Here is a 25,176-nt window from a genome sequence, read left to right as displayed (position 1 = left end):
TATGCGCCGGTGCGTTCGACAAACTCTCTCCCTCTCTCTCTCCCTCTCTCTCTCTTTCTCTTTCCCCGAGTCTTTTAATACATTCTATTCCATCGCCGAAAGCAATATTCGCGCCAAGTTTCGGAACAACTTCCGCAATGATTCGGTCCTCCCTCTCTGCTCTTTCCTTCGTTACTCGAAGAGAAAAAGTGGTGTGAATGTATCGACGAGAGAGAGAAAGACAAAGTATACGTCAGAAAGCAAGAGAAAAGGAGTGTAAAAGAAGGGGAGAAGGAAAAACCTCGGAAGAGAGATAGGATAAGAAATGAGTACCTCGGGGGGGCTGTTGTCGGGAGGCTAGGAGAAAGGGGTGAACGGAAGGGGGCAAGAGGGGACTCTTGGCACGGAGTAATCGAGAAATATATATTCAAAGTTATTCCAAGTGTTTTCTTACCCAGAGCCCCACCGTGTTGCAGCTGCGCAAGAATTACGATATCGGTGTCGTGGTTAGGCGCGATGTATATACGCACCGAGGCTTAAGCAGACGAGAATTTAGAGCTACTTTAGTCGCGTGGGGGGAGGGGGGGNAGCTACTTTAGTCGCGTGGGGGGGGGGGGGGGGGGAACAAAATAGAACGTGTTAACGTTGTGTGTTGCCGTTGTGTCTCGTTTGCCTGTGTACATGTGCGCGCATGTGTGAATATAGCGCATTTGTAAGTACGTGTGAAACGACTGTGAGACGGGCTGGAAGTGATTCTGCAACTGATTATCGATTATGGTATATCTCGATCGATCTGAAACCTCTCTCTCTCTCTCTTTCTCTCCCTCTCTTCCTTTCGCTCTCTCATTCTCTCCCTCCTTCTCTCTCTCTCACTCCCTCTCCATCTCTATGTCTATCTCTCTTTCCGTATCCGAGAACTATCGATGCGCGATAATATCTCTGGATTTCTCCCGTTACCGAGCGATGCTGATACCGGTTAATACTGCGGATACCGTGTAGTTGTGTTGCTTAGAAGCGGATTCGAAGGTTCGAGTGTAATAATGCTATTGGGCGATTAAGTGATACGATGCAGAATGTGTTTTCGTTACAGCGTCTCCGTTCATTTGATCCGAATTTTCCCTACACACACGCCTGTGAATCGTGAAACAGACATCTGTCGGCGCTCTCTGCGTGTATCGCGACAGTCAGTTTTTCGACAGCAACAAAAATCAAAATTTCTCCCTTCTCTTCGATCCCACCGAGACGGGAGTCTCCCGGCGATCGAGAGTACTGTGACCTTTGTAAAACATCGGGATTTTTTCAACAATATTACGTCACCGCCCCTTCGAAACGGGAGCTTTTTGGAGATCGAGAATGCTGTGGCACTGTGAAATGTCTCGGAATATTTTACGGAAATTCGCATCGCTCCCCCTCCGAAATGGGAATCTTTCGGAAGTCGAGAGTGCTGCGTGACACGTAGCAAAATGCGGGATTTTGAAAAAAGATCCGCGCCACACAGCCCGATCCGTTTCTCAGCGTCTGTTTCTCTCGAAACGAGAGCATGTCTCGGCGTGACAGCGGGCCGATCGACGTCGGTCTGCTCATAATCGTCCTGAAAATATAATTAGACGTAGTTTTTGGCGTCACATGCAGGCGGGTGCACTTCGTTCGTTCTCCTTTCCTCATGCAGCTTGGTGCTCGAGCTAATAAAGGCAATTGTCAGACGCTCATTGATCACTCATTCCGTGAGGCAGAGAGGATGATTCGATGAGATGATAGACCGCGCATTCGTACACCCGGTCGATTTCGGCAAATTGAAGAGGTTACGAGTCCCGATCGGCAAAAGTTATAATCGTCCCGAGCCGACAGTTTGACTTTATCAATCGCGCTCACAGTCATTTCGAAGTAAGTAAACTCTCAGATGGCCCGAGATGCACCGAGACGACTAATTGTTCGAGAGAGAGTCGGTCGACTTAATTAATTAATGAATCTGTGTGAAAGTTTCATAGAGTTTCGAATGCAAACGAATGAGATCTTAACGTTCGTATAAATGTATCTTTATCGTCTTTGTCCTCCTACATTGAAAGGACAATTGACACAACTGACAAAGCTCTCGAGGAACAACAACGACGGAAAAAAGCTCCCGTTCGGGGCTTGAATGTGACTGTGTCTCTCTTACAATTTCCAAAGGTACTCAATCGCGCCGATGACAGGCATGATGATGACAGTGAGAGGAGCGTAGATTATTGCGTGCATGTGCAATGATCAGTGGTGTACCTATTAGAGCTAGCTCAAGTTATTGTGTGTGCGTATTTATATATATAATATATATATTATTCGCGTGTGAACTATGTACATATTGTGGCTGATCTCCTAACCATTCGCAAGAAAGCGCTCGTGGAAGGGATTGTCGACACGATCGAGCCGAGGAAACGACTCCCGCGCGTTCGGCACGCCGTCGATTAATCGATCGAATCACATGACCGTCAATTGGAGAAACCAAGACCGATCGGAAAATCGCGTCTCCCCGCGATGTATATAATAGCTCGTTTCGCGGCGTCGATTACGCGATTCCAAGTGGGTGGGATCGTCTGCGAGATCGTCACACTTGGAAGCGCGAGAAGTCGGCCCCGAGAGTATTTGGGCGAACGAATATCTCGCGAAACAGCGAACATAACAGAGGAGGCAAGAGAAAGCGGTCTCCCTCCTCCCTCCGCGCGCGTATGTTGTCGACGCGAAAATTTCCATAAATTCGGACGCGAGATTTCGTGTCGTACCAATCCTCCTTCTCACAAGCTGCGTGTCTCCCCGACAGTGGAGAATAAAGAGAGAAGAGAGAAGAAATAGCGGAAAGAAATAATAAAGTCGAGAACGTAGAGGACGAGACTCGTAAACAGGATAGCACTCGTATTCGAATATCGCGGCGCTCGATCGCTGCGAATATTCCGCGTGACTCGCTCGCGTATATTGCGCGGACGTGAAATTCGAGGCATCTATATTAAAGACTGAAATTCCCCCCCCCCCCGCTTCTCCCACTGATTCCTTCGTCGCGCTTCACGACCTTCTCGTTCGCGCGCTTTTCCCGGCGGAATAACGACAGCGAGCGCAGTCACTGCGACGAGACACATTGTAAGACGTCCTCGATAAATCAATAATCCATCGTAGTAGCGCGGAGACAATACGAGGAAGTTAATTAAAATTCTATGCCCGCGTTGCATAAGGTCCGTATCAATCATTCAAGCGGCCGTCTCCGTAACCCCCTTAAATCGACTGGTCTCGCGATCGACAAGCTCCCGTCGGCGGGAACAACGGAAAGCACCGTTTCCGCAGCGGGGAAACGGTCACCCGAGTGGAGAAAACAACGCGACACCGTCCCGGCGATATTTTACGCTGCATCCGCGAGACAATCGGCGACACTCGCGATGTTGTTCGCGTTGATGAACATTTCCGCGCAAGTAAATAACTACGTCACTCCGATACGCGCTCCATCCGCCGGAAGTCGTCGAAATATATTCGGTCGCGCGCTTTATCCGAATATCGACCCTACCGAGTACCGAGCGAAACAAGTAAGAAAGAAAAAGAAAGAAAGGAGAGAAGAGAGGAAGATAAAGAAGAAGTAATAGTAGTAGTAGTAGAAGAAGAAGTAGAAGAAGGTGCTCTGGTGATCACTCCTCTCTAAGAAGCTAAGTTGTCGCGTGAAAGTTAGCCAATTAGTTATATACAGGTGCGTGTCCGGGCCAGTCCAGCGAGAGCTCGCGAGCTGAGCTCTCGGCTTCGTCTCTTTCGCTTGCTGATCTTTTTTTCTCAATCTTTTTTTTTTTTTTTTCGTTCAAGCTTTGGATACTGAGGCTTACCAGGTGGGACTCTGGGCTGGTGAAGGTGACGTTTGTGCCATGGAGCCGCCTCGAGTCAATTGTCGTTCCGGCCTTCTTTAAACCGGCGAGTCCAATAGTAGCGTGCGTCGGCCCAACCGTTCGACACCACGTGTGGGCGCACGAGGGTCAGCAACATTGAGAATCGATTTTAGAATGGTCGGCATGTACGCGCGACGTTGTGCATTGCGCTCATTGGTGCATGGCTCGCTAACCGCCGGGTGCCGCCGGGTCTTTAGCGTGATAAGAGTGCTCGACTACCGCTCTCCCTCTTCCGTGCGATCACGGATTCAACGCCACGCCGGACGGGGAAAAATGTCGCGACGATTTTCATCGGACGACGGCGCGCTCGCGCGCGCCTACGTCGATACTCGTCCGATCCGATCGATCGCGACTCCTCCTCCCCGTTTTCACGCTGGCGATTAATGTTTCCGTCATGCTTAAAGCTCGGGGCCGTTGATGTCGAAAGAATTATCGTTTCGAAGTTTCGGGAGAGCACGTTCTTTTTTTTTTTTTGCCGATTTTTCCGCGAGTTTTTTCGGTTTCTTGTATATTCCCGGGTAGAAATTTAAAACGGGCGCCGGAAAGGCGTGGAAATGGCAACGTTTGTGCAATTTAGGGCTTGTTTGGTCAATCTATCTTATTAGGTTCTATGAGCAACAGGCCTTGTTAGGGACACCCACGTTATTGCCTATTCATGGCCTATTCACGAAATTCTATTCAAGATTTGCTTGACTGACCGTATCCTAACGAAGGCAGGTCTATTTTGGGCCTGTCGAAGGTCGCTACAGGCTCCGGGTGCGGCCCGGTTGATTTCTACCCGGGTTCTTTACGGAAGAAAGTAAACGTGGCAGATTTTAATTCAAACGCAGGTGAATTTTTCCAAACGTGCTTCTACACCTTCGGGAAACCGAAGAAATGCACGAAAAAATTTGGCAAAAAAAAAAGAAAAAAAAAGAAAGAAAACGATCCATTCCGAAGCTCTTAAAATGCGGAGAGAATTTTCCCTCTCCTTTTATCGCGCGACGATAGAACGATTCGATATCTGAGCGAAATACAGGGCGTGGGAGATTATCGGCGGCGCGAGAAGCACGCAAATTGACACACGATTCCGCCACTTCGCCGCCGCCGCGTGTCTCCCATCGCGCGTCGTTCGTTCCCGTGACGTGTGAGAAAATTGCGAAGTCGGAGAATTTATTTTGGCATGAATGACGCGCGCGCGAGCGCGCCGCAACATTCGTTCTTTTCTACCAATTTGTCTCTCGCCCGCGCATTCGATGAATTCCCTCCCGTGCGCCATTCGTTTTTCGACACGGAGGAAGGAAGCCCGGGACGCGTGACAGACAGTCGACATTGACAATCGATTTCGGAAATTCATTCCCACCTGGACTTATGAGATCCTCGTAATTTCCTACCAGTCCTTCCGCACGCGCGACGCCGCGACCGATCGATTCCCGAGCCTGCGCCGACTTTGACAGACGCGGAGATGTTATCCGCCGACGTTCCATTAAATCCCGCGATTCGCAAAACAGGGCGAAAACGACGTTTGCGGGGGCAGGGGGGAGGGAAACGGCGGATGGAAAAAGAGCGGGAGCGAGCGGCTGTTTAACATTTATTCCCGCCTAAACTTTCAGCATTAACTTCTTGCTCCGCGGCCGGCGGCCGGGATGCTAAATCCGTAGATTTCCAAGTTGTCGCGAGCGGATGAAGCTACGAAGAGACGCGATGCGACGAGACGACGAGGGACAGTAAAGTTTCATTCGCGCGAATTAAAACGACTTTTAACAGCAGTAGCTTAAGAGCGTCCATTGTCGAGCACATCCCCGGCGGGCGAATCCTCGGAAGTATCTCGCGGACGTAACTTTCGTTCGCGGAGTTCGCCTCGTCGAACGGATCGACCGCGTGGCCGTCGTTCGCAAAAGCGGCGCCGGCGGCGGCGTCGATGCGAAATACGCGTCATAAATCTCGAGGCCTTATTCTTATTCTTAGACTCCAGCGAACGCTGAAGACGCCCCTCTGATTCTAAGTTTCATTTTTCTTATATGAACATCACGTGTAACGTTGTTTCAGCTTGAGAATCAGAAAGGCACCTTTAGCGTTCGCTGAGCGTCCAACATTTAATATTCGATGTGTCCAAATATTTAACGTTCGATATGCGTCCGGAATAGGCTTTTCGTGACCTCATTCTGAATATATAGCGAATGCTACAATATGCCTTCCTAATTCCAAGTTCCATTCTTCTCGTATGAACATTATATTTAACGTTATTTCAGTTTGAACATCAGGAAGGAATATTCGGTGTTCAATTCCCAGAATAGGTTTCAGGAGTGTTATCATGGACACACGAATCTAAATATGCCCTTCCAATTCCGTTTATCTCACATAAACATCACGTATAACGACACTTTAATTTGAGAATCAGAAAGGCCTACCTACTAATTCGATTCGCGCGTCTAAAATAGCCCCTTATTCCGAACGCATAGCGAACGACAAATGCGCCTTTTTCATTCCAACTTTCCTTTTGCTCATACAAGCGTCACGTGTAACGTTGTTTCAGCTCGAGGACCGTATTAATTATTTTTCGACGTTCGCTAAGCGTCCAGAACACGGACTCCTGGTCGAGCGCGTTCGTCTCTCCGGTGGTTTAATTAGAGATATCGCGGAATGGGAAAGCGCGACGGATGCGCTCGCGACGCGGTGCGTGTAACGAGAAATTGGAACGTCGTTTCCTCTCGCTGACTCGCCCGTCGTCGTCGGGGATAACGTCACAAACGAGGCGAAACGTATGGGAACGAGAGAAAGAGAGAGAGGGAGGATAGAGAGAGAGAGAGGGGGAGGGAGAAAGTTCCTAAAGAACGAAGAACGTATAAAAGAATACTTCGTTAAACATTTTTATCGGCGCCGTCGCGCGAACGCACGGCGCGCGAAGCACTTAGCCCCTTTTCTAAACAATCTTTTGTAGGACGGGCAATGGCGCAACGAGCCATCCCCGGGGGACGAAACGAGTACAAGGCGCATCGTTAAACACGTCGCCGGGTATAATGCGTCACTTTAAGACGAAAATTATCTTTCGGGCGGTATAACGAGAGGAGTAAGTCGCTGAAAGTCTCCGTGGCGGTGGGTTCGTGTCGGCGCATCGTGCGCGGGCATTAAGGCGCTCGTCATAAATATGAGGAGACAGGCGTTCGTCTTGAATACCCGTAAAACTTCGAGCGGGTTTGCAACGGCGAGGAAGACAGAGAAAGAGAGGGAAGCAGAAGGAGAGAGGAAGTCCGTGTGAGGACGAAGAAATTACACGGGCGTAAATAAATTCTCGGCGGGAAACAGGACGCGATTCGCAAACAGCGATGAGCCGAGAGCCGGCTCGCTGCGTCGAGAATTGCCTTTGCGTTCAAACAAAAAGCGCGTGAGAAAGAGGGAGGGGTCGGGGGAAAGATGGAGAGAGAGAGAGAGAAAGAGAGAGAAAGAGACAGAGAAAGGAAACAAAGTCGGCTTCCCTTTATGTAAAAATTCTATCCATGTGGGGGTCGCGATTTCTCTTCACGACGATGCACAGATGAAGGAGAAAGACAGGGAAATGGAGTCTGTAAGTGCATTGAAACGATAATGAAAAATCAGGCATCACCGATATCGAGATTTTGGCAGATTAAAGGGAAGGACGAAACCGTATCGTCGGAGACATACGACACACGCACGCATACACACACACACATACGAAACATATGGTTTACCTCGCGAAATAAACTGACGGATATATTATCGGAGATGTCCGGAATAGGATATAAGTACACGAGGAATGCCTTCGGTATACCACGACGGAATAAAATCCACCTAGCTGGGATTTAATATCGCGGCCATCTCTCGTCGAGACGCTTTCGAGACGTCACGTAAGCCCGAGCTACTCGAGGCTTAGCGATTTCGTGACAGATTATGCCGGATTAGTCGACGAGCACGCACACGAATAAGAAAATATACCTGGATCCCCCCACGACTTAACCCAGATACGGGCCAATTTTGCGCGGGGTCTTTAGAAAAGATATCCCCCGCGCATCCCCGTCCCCCTCGTTATCCGCGACTCCGTGCACTTCGCGAATCGCAAATCTAGCGGAACATATCGTCTTCCCCGCCCTTTTCCTCCCTCGGGATATAAATTCGATAAAAAATATTTCAGTAGAGTCCCCGAGTTTATACACGCCGCTCAAGCGCCGAGTCTCGAATAGAAGATCGCGGGAGAGAAAAGGGGGTTGGTGAGGGGAGGGTTGAAGTTATGTTTTACGACGGACCGAAGGAAACGGACGGCGATTCACGGGTAATCGATTAACGCCGTTAAAAGCCGTCGTCGAGTCGCGTTTCGATCGACTACGAACTCATAATTTCGCCGTGAATCGTTAAATCCGCCCCGAGAGCCGCGCGCGCGCGAAATTTACGAGTGTGGCCTGGATTTACCTTCCGACGGAATCGTGACTCGCAGCTCTCGATCACGCGTGTCACGAGGTAACGGTCGAGGTGAACCACCGTTGCACAATGCGCACTCGATGTAATTACTTAAAAAGAGCAGCGTGACCCGTGAAAACGCGACGATCGCGCTTTATTCAACGGACTCGCGCGCTCTCGGCTGACTCCGCGCGCCACTCACGTAATCTTAATAAGTAATAATTACTGCAACACACGTACGTAACTTGTCGCCGTAAAGTTGGAAGCGAAATCGCACTCGCTGACTTCCCGCGTAAGTGCTGTTAATCGACGTAACCCCTCGACGAATTCGAGTCGCTTCGTATACAGAGCGAGATAATAACTATTACTAAATTTTACAATATTAGGTTCAGATGGGAGTTAAAATTGTCGGACGTTTTAGTGCCATTAAATATTATTAATATGAATGTGGGAGAGTGAAGATGTCCATAACGTGTGAAAAACGCATTGAATTTTCTCGGTTAATAATAACTGTTGCTACATTGGATATGTTTGAAACATAAGAATATTTTATTCATGACTAGACGGATAAAAAGAAGTTAGAATATTGATCATTGGTATCGTTGCATTTTCTGTTAGATAAATTTCCCATCCAATTTCATATTTCGAAAGTATTAAATATTGGATAAAAGTATATAATAAAAAATGTTGCATTAAAAACGGCCCACTTAAATTTTTTTGTTACTTTAACATAGGAAATGTGTTAAAAAATATATAAATATAATGTTAATTTAATACATTCATCTCGTTAATATACGTGTTGACAAGATGAATGTGTTAATTTAACATTATATTTGGGTACTTTTTAACACATATTTGTGTATTTTTAACACATTTTCCGTGTTAAAGTGACGCGAAGTTTCAGTGGACCGTTTTAAATATAAAATTTTCTTTACTGTTTAGTAACATTTATTGCTTCAATATAGATATTCAGTTTGAGAAAATAAATACTTATTTCCGAGAAGATAAAAATTCACCTCGTTCGAAATTTTTCTTATTATATATAGTAATAGTTATTGTCTCAACCACAGTATATAAAGTACAATATATTTCTCTATTTGAGAAAATAAATACTTATTTTCCAGAAGCTATAATTTCACCGAGTTGGAACAAAAGCACAAGTCGTGAATAATACCGAGAAAACTTATCCTTCTACTTCGACTCTTCCTTGATAATTATATTAAACTTACGAGTACTTAAATCATACACACACACACACACACACACACACACACACACAGATCGTGTATACGCGCGCACGAAGATACGGCTTAACGAATGAGCTTAATGAGCCGTGATTGGCTGGAAACGCGATGCGAGGATTAATTGCAAAATTTAATTTCTCGCCGAGAGGCGCTAAGGCCCCGACGCGTAGCAAAGATAAACTCGGCTTATCGCGCGGCACCGCGAGATGACTTGCGAATAAGAGCGAGAGCGAAACCGAGAAGAAGAGAGAGAGGATCAAATACGTGCAGAGACGAAGAGAGAGAGAGAGAGAGAGAGAGAGTGAAATCAGGGTAGCAGCCGAGCGGAGAGTGGCGTATCCCCTGCTATTCTTTTCCGACACTTCTCCCAGATGCAACCCCGCCAAGCTCGGGCGAGCGCGCGAGCGAGCTTTCTCGTCCATTTATCCTCGCGGTGCACTCCGCACCAGGCCCCGACAATGTTTTATTTAGCAGGGACGTATATTTTCCGGCCGGCTGAGATTCCTCGTCTATCCGGGCGAAAATGTTTGGAAAGGACGGGGCGAAAGCGGGCGCGGCGAGAGGGAGAGAGAGAGACAAAGCGAAAGCGGGCGTGCAAAAAAGGAACACACGCAGGAGGAAAAGGGAGAAGCGATAAAGGGGAGAAATGAAAAAAAAGAAACATACAACGGAGGTGGAACCGAGGCCGAAGGGCTAATCTCGTTGAATAACGACGACGTTCGCGCCGTTCTAACAGAACGCGAGCGCCGAGTCGCTCGGTCGATTCCCCACCACGATGGAAATAATATCGTAAATCGTCCGGCGTGAAGTCGCGCGCGCGCGCGCGTGTTTTGCCGTTGCGGCGGGATCATAAATACTTGTTCAATTTCTTCGTCGACGGTGAGAACGCCGGAGAACGCGACGGGATCCTTGATGGTCCGTGCGGCTTGATCTCGTCGGGATTAACGATCCGCTCGAGTGGAACGGTCGGGAAGGACCGAAAGGAATTCGGCGTCGATTCCACGCCGACGTCGAGTATCCCCGAGACTATCTGCGGGATCGAATGTACGTCTCGATGTGGTGCTTGGACGAGAGCGAGCGATACTCTCTCTCTTTCTCATTCTCATCAACCAGTGCCACGAACTAATCAGCGAACGAGTGCGATAAAAATACACAAGTCGAGGACGAGCGAGCGAAATCGAAACGATTTGCATTTCGCGCAAGAAGCGCGCCGCCCGAGAGTCGTTCGGGACTCGTTAGCTTTTTGTCCCGGCGTTTCCGGGCGGAAGAGACGTGGGCTCGAATCATTCTCGAGTTAGGAGGAGAAGGAGCCGGCGAAAGGGGCTGCAGCCCCCGAGGATTGTGCCGAGGAACAAGCGTGAATCCGAGAAAGGGGATTCGCGGTAATTCGCGCGTCTTTGCCTAATTGGATTACCGGAGATTCTAGTGTTTTGCTTATAAAGGCATACCGTGCATTCTCGGTCGGCCGAGACAGAGGCGAGAGAGAGAATGAGAGAATGAGACAGAGAGGGCGAGTGAGCGAGCGAGCGAGAGAGAGAGAGAGAGAGAGAGAGCTCTCCAGTGTTCTTACTTTTACAAACGTCCGATTTTTGCCGCGCCGCTCGCTCCGTCTCTCTCAGGAAGACACGGCCGTTTCGAACGATTCTTATTATTAAATTGCATATCGCGACGAGACCCGCGCGAAAGCGGCAGCGTCGCGACGGCCACGACTCGGGAGATTGAATTTATTCGGCTGTTCGACGCGACTGGCATTTCCATAAAGCCTTTTCGGCCGAAACAATTTCCACAATTGACACCGCGCGTTCGCCGTTAACGCGCATGGCGGACGTTCCACGTTGTACGCGAGGCCATCGTAACTAATTTCATTGTATTGCGCAAATAAGTCGCGCTCTCGCTAATATATTTTCAGGGGTGCTAACAATGCTCGAGCTATATACGCTCATCCTTCTCTCTTCTCTTGCCCTCTTCACGTGGAAATTACTTTCCTCAGGGCTTCCCCCCCCCGTTCTCTCCTCCTCTCCTTCTGTCCTTCTCTCTTTCTCTCGTTGTTAACGCGAGAGTAATGGTATCGCAACACGAACAACGTCTGGAGGACTCGTAAACGCGCACGGCGAAGTTATATTTGATTATTTGCAGAAAAATATTCCTCCCTCGTTCCAGTCGTCGCGCGGGCTAAATATTTGAGATACTTTTTGAAGAATGATTCCACTCCCTGGCTCCGCGCATTTTGCATTTATAACCGCGGGCTACTACCACGTAACGCAGCCGCGGAAGTCTCGCCGGCGAAAACGACTGCAAGCTGGCTAATAATGCGTCCTCCAGCTCGCCGGTAGTTTCGGTAGTTTTCTACTTTAACTGGAATTAACTTTGCGCTAATGGCGCTCGCTCGCTCGCTCTTGCGCCCCCCCCCTCCCCCACCCCCCTTTATCTCTCTCTCTCTCTCTTTCTCTGCTGCGCCGCGGCTACGGTAAATAAACGAATCGTGCTCGGCATTTCGACTTTCGCAACGACGAATTTTCATCATCTAACGTAACTCGCGCAAAGTGTTGCAAATTTAGCGAGAGATATTCCGCGTAAAAAAAGCGAATAAGAAAAAAAGAGAAAAAGAGGGAAAGAGAGAGAGAGAGAGGGTNGAGGGAGGGAGGGAAGGAGGGAGGGAGGGAGAGAGAGAGGGAGAGGGTGAGAGAAAGAGTGGGAGGATGGGGCGAAATAAGAGGCCATTCAATAATTACATCACGCTAAATTTGAATATATCTTCCCCCCTCACGTTCGTCACAAAGTGTTGCTCCTTCCAATATTACGTGGCGTGTGGAATTACTCCTTTCTTCTGCCAATATATAGAATAAAAATATAATCATATCGTGGGTAATAATTATTAGACCGCACGCTACTGTCTTTTTCTAAAATACAAATAATTTTCAGGCATATAATATCAAATCAATTACTTCATTTTATAATTTTGACAAATGAAAATTATGTTTTTAAAGGAATACGTGTTTGGAAATTCACGTTTCCATTATTCACATAAAACCATGCCAAGACTTAAAACTTATCACCAAACGTAATCAAATGTATTACGGATACACAAAGTGGATAACGTGCGTCCATATTTACAAGTTACGTCATCTAATGTGACATTTCGTAGCTTTTACTCCCCCCACCTTGCCATCGCATACCGTCGCGCAAGCTAATAGACCCCCCTCGTGGTGTGACGTGATTGTTGAAGGGTCCCTAAAGTAAGAAGAAAAGACAGGCGAAATGATTCATACCTTCCGGAGAGAGACGTCGATTTGTCGAATGCGCGCGCTCATTTTGTTTCGAGCCGGCTTGAATTAGCGGCTCAATCATAAATCGCGACGGCGGCGGGGCATTGAATAATGACGCTAATCCCGGGGGCGAAACTGCGGGGAAACGGGGCGGATGAAAAAGTGCGGCCTCGAAGTTCGTTGATGCATGTAGCCACGTGTGCAACGGCGGGCTAACTATATGGCCGTGCATTAGACGGTCGAACACGGCAAGTTCCGTAGAATAAATCAGGGGCGTTGCCTCGCTGTAGACGAGGAGAATCGGCGTGTGTAACAGCGGCGTTGCATCCACGCGCTCGCGTACTGCAAATGTGTTCCGCGCACGTAATGCAGCGCGGACGAACAAGAACCTCTCTATGCGGCGTACATGCGCCGCGAAATGTGAAAAAATCGCTCACGGGAGCTCCCACGAAATTCCCTTTGTTGTCGCGACGAAGTATCCGTCCCGCCGCCGCGCGACGTCACCGATTACCTTAATTTCGTACACAACGCGAGATGTAACGATCGATGTGAACGTAAAAATTTCTGTGCAAAATTTGTGTCGCGGGCCGGTATAGCGTAGCTTGAATATTTATCGGGCTATTGAAACTTTTCGACCGCATGCATTGTATTCGCATATCGTGTCGATTATTCGGGGCAACAGCAACGATACCTCGAATATTATTCCGATACTGAGTGACGTTTGTAACGTAAAATGTAAAACGATGAAATGACAGGCGAAAGAAGAATTAATATGTGAGACACCGTTGCTGTTTCCTTGCGATAATAATGATAATAATAATTTGTACGATATCAATAATAATAATAACTTGGAATGGTAATAATAAAGTAATCACGACGTGCGCGAATATGTAATCACGATACGTGTGATCGAAAAATTCAAGTAATCTTGGAATTAATTTTGAACTGCCCAATGTTTAACTATTTACCGCCGGTAATGAGAAATTAGCGCTCGGTTTCGGTCGTAATTTTAGAAATGATGCCTGCAAAACCGACCGCGGAGTGAGAAAATAAAATCTACGAAATCGATCATTTTGAATCGCGCCACGCCGGTGGCGTAAAGCTGAAAATTTTGCTTTTCGGCGGCTCGGAACGAAATAGCGCTATTAACATGGTAATACGATAATGCGGATACAGTGCGATGGGAGTAATTTCGGGTGTAACGAGTTTCAATTAGAATGGCCCGGCCGTAAATTACGACGAGCCGTTTCACGGTTATATTAACATGCAAATAACGACTTGCACAACTTAAAGCTGTTTCGATATATTATATCGGTGAATTACATTCGCGTCTACCTTCGACAGTTTCAGTCACGTGTGAAGTAATACATATGTATTTCTCATTTTGCCGAGAAATCGCGGTATAATGAGTGAAATGATAAGCGTCGCAGAAAGCGTGAATTTCGACCGGGAAATACAAAAACGGGAAGTGTTAATTGTATTTGTATAATTTGTATTTTCACTCTCGTTTAATACAAATTTATATTAACGTCCAATATCTCTGATTTAACTTCAAGACGTACTTCCTTACGGCACGGTAATACGAAAGGACCGTCCGAGAAGTTTCACTACGAGCATTCGAATTGAGGAAATAACTTGGGTGGCCGGCCGAGCGAGAACGCGGCGGTCGTCGATAATTAAAACGCAACCACTGTAACGTCCGCATTGACGTTGCGCCATCGACGGCCGTCGGCAAAGGAGCACTCCGATCCTGGGAGTCTCTCCCAAATGTCTCATCTTCTAATTACTCCCTTAAAATAGACCGCCGTGTGGTGATTACTGTGACATTTCCGGCGCCGTTGACTTTCAGACGTCGCGAACGATCACGACCGTTGCCGGCACGATGCGTGAAATGTCTACTATTTCCCGGAGATGATTGAGATCTGACGGATCTTTAAATTAAAGGCACACCGCGAGCGAGAAGTGCGCGAAATCGGAGAACTTCGAACCGAAGATCTGTCGGGTTGGGTCAAGGATACGTGAAATCGCGAATCTACGGAACGAGGAGATTGAGAAGTAATTTACGTATTTTGAAATTGCTGCGTCTGAAAATAATCTCGGCTAATTTGCTATTTTCGCGATCCACAGTAATATCTTAAGAACTTGATTAATATTAAGATTTAAGGTAAAATTAGTGATTTTAGAAGGACGAATTAATCAATGTTAGGAATAAATTCGAATCGAGGACTTATAGTCGCTCTAAGCATACGCAAAATCGCGAATTTTTGGAACGAGAACGAAATAATTTATGTATACTATGAAATTAGCACACTTAGAGATAATCTCAGATAATCTGTCACTTTCGCGATCTAGAATAACACCTTGAGAAATTAAATAATAACAAGATCTAAATTAAAAATCTACATTATAATACGACAAATTTGTCGAGCAAATTAGAGAACAAACCCAAATCGAGAATTTATCGTCTAGCTAAGGATACACGAAATAACGAATTTATCAAACGAGGACATTATGAAATAATATTTCGGGCGAGGTGTATCTAAAAAGAGTCCAAATTAATTTGTTGACTTCGCGACCCAAAATAATCTCGAGGAACCAACTAGTCAAGCTGTAAAATTAAATCGAAAGCTTGAAATTAAAAATGATTTTAGAAGAATCAGCGGAAAATCTTACTGAGAAATTTATCGAGCAAATTTATCCTCTCTTCTGTACCAATTATCACGTCTGAGTTTGACGAACGGCTCTCGTTGGCTCATTCTTTTCGCTCCGGTTGATTTTCAAAGATTCACTTCGGGACTCGCGTTCCGGGGGAGCCGGTTCTTTGTCGTGCCGCGTTCTCGTGGCAACAATTCGCGGCACTTTAATCTCGGTGTACAGAGTGCATCGCGTGCGCAATATCCATCGTGGACACCGCGGTCGCGCACACGAGGGAGATGCATCTGGTCGTCGAATCGAGGCTAACTCGAGGCTATCAGAACGGCGAGCGCGCTGACATCCCGGCCGATCCGATCTAATTATGAATGCGCCGACAATAACGGTATTCGGTATTTATATGTACGTTCTCTTACCGTTGCCGAATGCGCGCGAGTGCCGAATACTCGGTATTAAACGCGGCATTACGACGCACAACGCGCGGATATCGCGCGGGCGCGATAATTGCGTACGTATACGCCGTTATCGATATTAATTATAAACTGGCTGTGGGACGAGTGTTGTTTCGTGCTGAATGACCATCTGCTCGCCGTAACGAGTTTAATGCGTCTACTATCCGCCGGCCGAAAGTAACACACACATATCGATTACACCGCCGACCCTGTCGACCATGGGACCCCGATGTGCGTTGCGAAAGTTACGGCGCCGATAATGAACACAGTAATGACAATCGTGCGAGTGCTGATGATTCTCTCTCTCTCTCTCTCTCTTTCCACGACACGTAGTCCCCATACCCAGCGACTAGTGTTTGACGTTTGTTCAACAACAAAAATCGATGCGGCTTTGAACGGGAGGGCGAAGGGTTCGTTATATCGTGGGCTCGCGAGAGTTTGTTCGCGGATTTTTAGATGTGTTCCTTTCTTTTTTTGGCGATAGTAACGAAACAGTATACACGTTGTGTCCAATCAGAGCGTCTACCAGGTGATGCTGTCAATTTCGACTACCCGAGTCTTTAGTATACGGCTAATTTCTCAGCCGAACCGACCCTCTTAATCCGCAATTAATATTCTAATATACTAATTAAATATTTCCCCGGAACTTGTCGGGATTTATATTGTAAATATTGCGAAAAATATTGCCTCGGCAAATTGTCGAATTTGGAAAAAATTTTACTAACGACTGGATGAAAAAAATAAGAAAGGTTACAGAAAGTGTCTGTGAAATGAAGATTATTCATATCACTGCGTTTCCGTGTTAATTTAATTTGTGTTAATTTTTCTTCTACTACTAGTTTCAAAGATATTTCAGGTGATAATAGTTATTGCCTCATGTTGTACATTCTCGCTGGCTTCCGTAAAACGTTCGTTAAATCGGAAATATCCTGTGCGAGAAAAACGATTTGACACACCTGGAAATATATGACATTTCTTTTGCCGCGTTCCTGCGTCTTCCGTCCTGGCTTCTCGCTTCAGAATCCTGCTCCTGGCAGCTTCGTCACACGAGACACGCACTGGCACTAACATTCGTGTAGATACGACGATTTGATCGGAGAAACGTGCGTTAACCAGCGCAATGCCGACGAGAACTTGATGAAATATCTCAATAACCGACGAAAATACTTCGATCACTCGACGAACGAATTATAAACACAGCGCAGGTAGCTTCGCGTCGTGTATATCACGCTCGTCGGTCTGATATGTAATGAGTAGGTCGCGGACAAATAGTCAATTCGAAAGTATCAAAACAAAACCACACATCCGAAAGAAACAACAAAGTCTTCCGGCAAACGCGAACCGTTCTCGCCTGATAAACAATGATGAATATATTCGGTGGTCGAGGAACACAACGATCGACGTTCTCAAAATATTTCGGGCCTTCGAGGCGGTTAAATTTTCAAATTAATTATTAAGACAGTCGCATGCGCGATCGTCGATTAATTAAATATGTTTCCGAATGACTCTCGTATTTCTTCATGTGGGACAATTGAGCGCTTGATCACGATGATCAGGAGCTGATTCCAGGACGGAGGATGCGGCGGCGTCGGCGACGAGGCTTATTAACGTCGATAAAAATAAAGCAACGAAAAAAATTGGGAAAGGAACACTGGTTATTTAAGACAATTGGTCCGTAGAGCGCCGGATTTTCGGTAGTGACATTAAAAGGCCCTTACGCGGTAAAAAATGTTCTGTTAAAAACGGCCCACTGAAATTTACAAATATATGTTAACACGTTCACGACGGGGTGCATCACCGGTGGGTCACGCTCGACTGTCCCATCTGGCGGGGTGCATCACCGGTGGGTCACACGATACTGAGCCATCGGGCGGCGTGCATCACCGGTGGGTCACGCTTGAACATTCGTTTAGACATCGCTCACCATCAAAAATATAGTTCGTTTAGTAACTGGAAAAAATTGCCGTATAGTTGAAAATTTAAATAATTGAAATTTGAATGGCGCCGCCAGATGAAGCGCAGCATGAATTCGAGCGCCGCCTCACAGCGAAAAACATGAAAATCGACCCCGGCGTGAACGTGTTAAATTAACATATCCACCTTGTTAACACATGTTACCTTTTAGAAACTGACAGTAGAACCCAGAATTTCGCTCGGGTATCCGCCACTTCCCGCCACCTTTCATGTACTAATTGTCTGATCGTGCGTCTGCTCATCGACTCATCGTATGAGTCGATGAATTCACTCGACGACTCGACGGAACTTTCGCAAGCCCCTAATATCCTCGATTAATCATTTCATCTTTTCCACCGTGGAGGAAATCCGTGTGTTTCTCTCGAGCCGCTAACCGTCCGGAGAAATTATCGTGCTAGTCGACATTGGAAGTTCCTCGGCAACACGCGTCTTCAGAGAGAAAGAGAGATAGAGAGAGAGAGGGAGAGGGAGAGAGAGAGAGAGATAACACACTCGACGCTCGGTATTAAGTCGGATGAAGAAAGGATATCAGTGCACGAACGGATAGAATGGATGCGGCATGCATTAATACACACACACACAGCTGCATAAACCGCGACGATGCGGTAATCCAAGAACGGTCACACTCGTAAACAAGCCCTCGAGCGCCCTCCGAGGGCCTGCGAACGCGCTTTCAGAGCGCGTACGTTCGCTCGTCCTCGCGTCCCTTTGACGCGATGATGGCCGGGGTAACAAGGATTTGCAATGGTAACGACGATATTTCGTCGCCTATAAAAGCGCACGAGAGTGCGCACTGTGCGCACCGCACTCGCGTTAACGTTGCGGCCGGCTCAAATATTCCGGTATCTTCGGTTATATGAAGGTTACGACGAGGGAGAGGGTGAGGGGAGGGAAGATGGCGAACTTGAGATCTTCCCTTTTCGAGGCTGCGTTAAGTCGCTGCGAAATTCTCGATAACTCTGACGATGATTATTACATAATAAATAATATATAATGAATAATAATGGTTGGAGGAGACGGAAGCGTTACCGTTACAGCTTACTTTTTTCCCGACCAACGATTTGCTAACAAAGTTATTTTTCTCCCTTATTAGTGATCACGGTAATGCAATGAAAATCTTTGGGCAACGGTGGCGAATATAACCGTTACTCTTATCATTATTTCGCGCGTGTGGATGGCGCGGCAGTGAGTAAAAAAGAAGAAAATGGAGTCTTCGAGACTTGGGGGAGAAAAACGGAAACTGTAACGATTCGTTAGTACTTCTGTAACGGTGACGAATTACTTTTTGCCATAAGTAACAAGTAATGGTAACGAGTTATTTTCGAAAAGTAACTTCCTGAGACTTAAGTAATAACGACTCACAGTAGTGCTTTTTGTCAAGACGTAGTTCACGCTATCGATCCGCAGTGGTCTGAGAGATTCACATTTCTCGGCCAAAAGTCATTTTTTTCAAATTTCAAGTTAATATAGACGCAATTTTATAACGTCTTATAGTATAAATATTATATTAAAGTAATATTCCATATTGTTTTAAATAATGATGGCAATTTATATTTAATACGCTAAAACTGAATAAAAAATCCCTCCCGAAATTATATAAATTCTTTTCTTACTCAAGAATATCGTAAAAGAAGAAATGACGCACCTTTTAGAAAAAGCTGCATAAGAAAATAGATTTTTAGGGGCTTTTAAGAGTTATTTTGTACTTATCTAGAAAAAAAGTATGATAAATATTGAATCATTACAGTTACTTTTCCCCTTTGGAAACATTTTTCTGTACAAAAAATCATTCTCATCGAGACTCGGAATTTTGGCGAAGAATATTTTCAGACCACTATGCAGTCGGAAACGGATCCCGCATCCCGCATGGACGTCGATCGGCGAGGGATGTGCTCGATAATCGTCGGCTGCGCGCCGATACACTGCTAATATTGTCACATGATATAGCAACAATACACTCGACCAGGTAGAAAAGAACGAAACGTCCGACATGCCAGAGATTCCCAGGCGAAGGCTACGTAAGGCACCGTTCACACCGCCTTCTCTCCACACGTCACTTTCATATACCCTATCGACGCGACGCGTAGGAGGCGCGTTTTCCTCAATCACAAACGTGAAATCACTAACGCGTGTTTTCGAGACGAACGAACGTTCTGGTTTGGTCTAATACGTCCCTCCTCTCTCGGAGAACCGGCGCGGCCGGCGCGAGCCGCGTTTATCGGAAATCGACAGCACGCGTCTGCACCCGAGTTCGAATGCGCCGCTCGACATAAAAAAATCAAGAGGTGTCCTGGTAATTTAGGGCGAGGACATTCAAGAAGTTTCCTCGGGTTGCCCCCGTCATCGTCGTCGCCGTCTCGGAGATATTCGCGAGAGAACTCGCGAGAGAGCCGCGCGCCGTCGCTCCGAAACGGTTATTTGCAGCCCGCTTGACTCGCGCAAAAACTTCCCCCGAGTGCATTCCTAATTTAATCGGATATTTCCATCGTCACGTTTCTGCTCGGTAATGGAGCCGGATCGCATTTCTTACTTGCATTATTTAACGGACACGTTATGTGTGTACGAGCGAGAGAGAGCTCGAGCTTCGAGTCTCTCTCACTCTTGCAAGAGACGCGTTCGTGTAAAAACAATTAAATCCGCCAACGGCGCGCGGAATGACTGATTTATACGCGGCTGTGTTTGTAAAAGACCGGCTCGAATAAATTCTACTTCATTTCAATCGCATGTTAATTGCAACGTGTACACGAGGTGGTTACGAACGTTCGCGTATTTGAATCGTGAAGAGGACAGGCTCCCGAAGCTACGTCAGGATTAATCGGGCTGTAAATTTGGAAATTACAATGCCTCCGTCGGCAAAACCGGTCCGGCAAAATTGATGGATCCTGAAGTGCGAAAGACGATCTCTCTCTGTCGCGACGGTTACGCTCATACCGTTTCCCAGGAAGGAGGTTACAGGGCGATCCTGTGTGCGTGCACTTCTCTTTCGCGGCCGATTGACGTCGCGATGAGCACGCATACAGACATCTTCGGTGAACGTTGCATTTCTTTCTAAGCTCTTTTTTTTTCCTTTCTAAGGACAACGAGAGAACGTGTACTCACGAGATGCGAGTCCTTGGTGGTGAACGTAATCGGATCCGAAGCTCTGGGCTCGCGACAGTGGAAATCCATTTTTCCCCAAGCCGCAGCGCCCGCCGCGCCGCTTTTGGCCGCCTCGATCAGCTCCATCTTGACTCCTTCCGCCGCGAACTCCACCTGCGAGCACAATCGACATTATCGTGGCAGTGAATATTGTGTACCACGAAGTGGTTATTTAGCTCGAAACCAAAGCCGGGCTCTACCCGTCGTGAAAGCGTTTTTTCCTAACGCTGTTCACCCATCAGCGGCGCGTTCCGCTCAAAGAAGGTTTCTTTTTTATCGACTGTAAAATCATTCGATATACGTGATTTTATTTCTACGTTTTCAGCATCTACATATAATCCAGTTACTTCTACGCGTTCGGTAGAAATAATTCTAACAGTGATCTGAGATCTCTCCCGGATAAGCATCAGACAAAAAAGTAAATGTATCACGTACAGATAAAAAAAAGAAATACAAGTAAGAATCATATAAAGAAAGAAATAAAAGTATCGCAGGTGAAAAAAGAAACAGAAGTACCGGATAAGGAGGGAAACAGACTTTCTTTAATTACAAGTGCTGGCGAAATAATTATGACCGGATAAGGAGGGAAACAGATTTTCTTTAATTACAAGTGCTGGCGAAATAATTATGACCTCTGATGGATTAACACGTCGAGGTGGTAACAGGCGCGTGTCACCATTCTGTCTGATTAAGTTTGGCTCGAAATAGGAGCTTGCTCTAAATTTCGAGCGTACGTCTCGCAGAATGAATGCGAGAATATCGTCGAATCTGGGCGATCATTTTCCGCGCAAGCCGCGGTCCCCCGTTTCTCCTGAATTCCGCTGAATACAAACAGCTGGCGCGCTTGCGAAGCGAGACGCAAAAAGTGTCCTTGCGAAGCGGTGTGTACCTGTGCGCACGCCACACTCGTTTTCCCAGGGACACGGCTATTCTCGGAAGGAAGAGCCGGATAAGCGAGACAGATTATCTGCATAAGCTATCTTGCTTTCAGCCGTGAAGATCATCGCCGACTGACAACAGGCATGCGAGGGCGAGCGTGCGCGCGTACATTTGCAACGAACCAATTCGGGCGTTAAACGAGTCGCATTTTGCGTCGCGCCTTCGACTTGCGAATATATTCTCATCACGGGCGTTAATATTCATCAAAGGCGCGTCGTCAAGCTAAAAGCAATTCTCGGTCACGTGCATTATAAATTGGCAGGCAGCGAAGGGCTGTCATCCTTCGAATTGTGTCACCTTCCCGCCCCTATTATAGATTCCTGATTCTAAAACGGCACTCGCGCCGCTTACAATTCGGAGGATGAAAATTTCATCTTCTGAAAGCTCCCGTTTTCTTTCTTTAAATATGCACTCAATCTTTAAACGTCAGTCACTCAGTCTTTACATTCTATGGGTACTTCCTGAGACTGGAAGGGATGGTCGCACCGTTGCGTGCGGGACCACTTAGAAACTAATTAGAAAGCTATCGTCGGATTTTCCCCCTGATCTTCACACGAAAATTCACTCTCTCTCTCTGTTGTCTTCGTTGCACCCGTGCATTCTTGATTCTTCATTTTTTCATTCTGATCTTTTCGCTGTTTTATCACGTATATTAATCGACTCGGGCATTCGGCAACCAACTATTACGTGTTTTATTATTACTGCCGTATATACCGCAAGGATGAAATATATACTTGACTCTTTCGATCGGGTAACTTTACGGACACTACACGGAAAGGTTCTCGCGAATTCACCGCGAACGGACGGAAGTTCGCGCGCATCGCGAGCGATTTACATATCGCGAATGCGAGTCGCGATCGTAAATAAAACTCGTGGGAGTTGTTAATTCTCCGCGCATCGCCGTCGCTTTAAGCTGCAAACAGTCGGCAAATTACAGTCACCATTAACCTTTCGGGTGGGCTTTATTGCGTCGGGTTTATCGCATCATTCCGCGTTTCTTTGTCGCCGTCCACGACGCGTTACTTCGACTTTACTTCCCGGTGGAAGTTTCCCCGAGTAAGTTGCCGGCATGAATATTTCATTGCGCCGCGATGACCGCGCGCGTCCCGCCGGGCGGACACTTTTATCGGTCCGCGCGGAAAGTTCACGCGAGAGTCGCTGCCGATGGAAATCATTTCGGAATTTCTGTAGGAGACGCCGCGTCCCAGGCAATAATGCCCGCGGCTTGTAAGCAGTTTTACGCGCTGTTTAATGCGATCGGAAACAGCGTGCGCGCGATACGCGTAAAAGAATAATTTCGTACCACCGGTCGAATCCGTAGGGGCCGATTCGATGGACTGGGTGAAAATGTTTCGAGGGAAAAAAATACGAAGACCACCGGATTTGTACATTCGACGCGATGACGGAGGTCATAAAATTAGGAGCCAAAATTTCCGTGTGTGAGCTTTGCGCGCGAAAAAGTAATTCAACATCACCAGCTGAATCCCGGCAGCTGATTCGAATTCAGCTAAAATGATGAGAGAGGAAATGTTTCAAATAAAATACGCGGGAGGCTGCTGGGTTTGTGTGTGCATTCGACAATGACGGAAGGTCCGAAAGGTCCGAAAATTTCTGTGTGAGCTTTTGCACGCGGGGATATAATTTAGTACCATCAGCTAAATTCCAGCGGACGATTCGACCTTAGCTAAATAGCTCACGGAAAACGGTTTAAATGGGGGAAAAGGTTGTTAAATCTATGAAAATACAACCGAGCTATAAAAATATAACAGGGCTGTTAAAAGCCGTTATAAAGAAATATAATTCACTCCCACCGATAAAATGCGATCGGGGGAGTTCGCCGGGAGGTCAAAATTTACTAGCTGAATTTATCAGATGTCTCTGTATCCCAAAGAGACATCGTAACCTCGGCTACAACTAAGCTCTTCCCACTGATCCCACTTCTGCGTGTAATTGGCGATCAATCTTGACCCAATTCCCCTTCCTCTTTTCTCCCCCCGAACAAGGGCACTCAAATACGAGCGCCCTAAGTAAGACTCGAAGAAGCCTCGCGCGGCTCGTTTCGCCCGGGAGTTTATTTTCACCGTGTATTTCGCGCGCCGTGTAAATCATCGTATTACATATTTTTCCAAAATACATGCATGCATCTTCCGCAATCCCCGTGCCGTTTCGACTATTTCGCAAATTAAATTTATCACGGCGCGCGTGATACGTTTAATCAACGCGCGCGCCCTCGAAAGGATTCACAGTCCGCGGTTGCGTTATCCCCCATTGATACACGGTCGCTCGTCAAAGATCCAATGACACACTATCGTTACTCTCCCCATCGGCAAATCGCCCGGCGCAATTTCAGTATCGGAGTAATTGTCGTCCGACACTGACCGCTCGACCGAAAACAGCGCAAAAAAGGCAATTTAATAATTACGACGAACAATAGTGCGGCCTCCGGCGGTATCGAGCCCCCTCCCTCGTTCCTCACCCCCTTGCCACCCCCCTTCGCCCGTCACACGATACACGCCGGAGAAATATTCGTTCGCGACAAGAGCAAATAAAAAGGCGCGCGCCGGTCCGCTCGCTCGGTTAATCAATCGTTTTATAAGCTATTTTTATGTCGAGTAAAAAAAAAAACGAGAGTGCAGACTATTTAACCGTTCTGTGTACGTCGACTGGCTTTGCCAGGACGGACGGGAGTGAATTTTAACGATCGTTGATGAACTCCTTCTTTCTCTCTCGCTCATACACACACACACACACACCGCATGGTGGTGGCGGCAAGAACGTCCGATTCCGGCTGAACTTATCTACCGGCGGAGGATGGGAAAGTTATCGGGGAGGGGTATAAATAAATCATGGTATGGATCTAACCTTTCTCAGACATCCGACGAAGTTGTTGATCCCCTTGGCGCCCTGCAAGGACTTCGCGCCGGCACCCCCGCCGACGAGAAGTTGATCGCTCGCCAAATGCGTGAACGATCCCGCGGTATGACCGTGCTCGGCGTAAATCCCGTCGACGATGGCGGAGAGCTGCAACAGAAAGGACAGTCCCTTTAGAATTCTGTTCGCGCCGCGGCAAATTGCGAAATGAGGGATTCGCTGCTCTCTCACCGCCTGCTGCCTTTCGATATTTTGCTTCGGCGGTGATGAGATTCGCGAGAACCGGAACGGAGTTACCGATGTCAGGCGACTCGAAGTCGGGCACGCGGGAAACGTATCTGATGAAGGATAAAGGATGAGTAGTAAGGGATGAAAG

The 25,176-nt window shown here is 47.0% G+C and overlaps 1 protein-coding gene across 5 annotated transcripts in view; it reads right to left on the bottom strand.

Annotated features, from left to right (window-relative positions):
• LOC106743733 (neurexin-1) overlaps positions 1-25,176 on the bottom strand; it is a 305,519-nt gene that overhangs the window by 100,355 nt on the left and 179,988 nt on the right. For 3 of the 5 annotated variants that reach the window (XM_014617872.1, XM_014617873.1, XM_014617874.1), the window contains exons 7-9: positions 24,792-24,950; positions 20,952-21,104; positions 3,813-3,887 (exon numbers count right to left, since the gene is read on the bottom strand). In XM_014617872.1, the coding sequence (XP_014473358.1) occupies positions 3,813-3,887; positions 20,952-21,104; positions 24,792-24,950 (387 nt within the window). The remainder of the gene's footprint in view (positions 1-3,812; positions 3,888-20,951; positions 21,105-24,791; positions 24,951-25,176) is intronic. The other 2 variants (XM_014617876.1, XM_014617875.1) reach the window with 1 other exon arrangement.

This window comes from Dinoponera quadriceps, unplaced genomic scaffold, assembly GCF_001313825.1.
Source record: "Dinoponera quadriceps isolate SergipeBrazil2010 unplaced genomic scaffold, ASM131382v1 scaffold690, whole genome shotgun sequence".
Taxonomy (NCBI): Eukaryota; Metazoa; Arthropoda; class Insecta; order Hymenoptera; family Formicidae; genus Dinoponera; species Dinoponera quadriceps.
The sequence above is the reverse complement of the archived record's forward strand: the minus strand, read 5'-3'. Positions and strand labels throughout refer to the sequence as shown.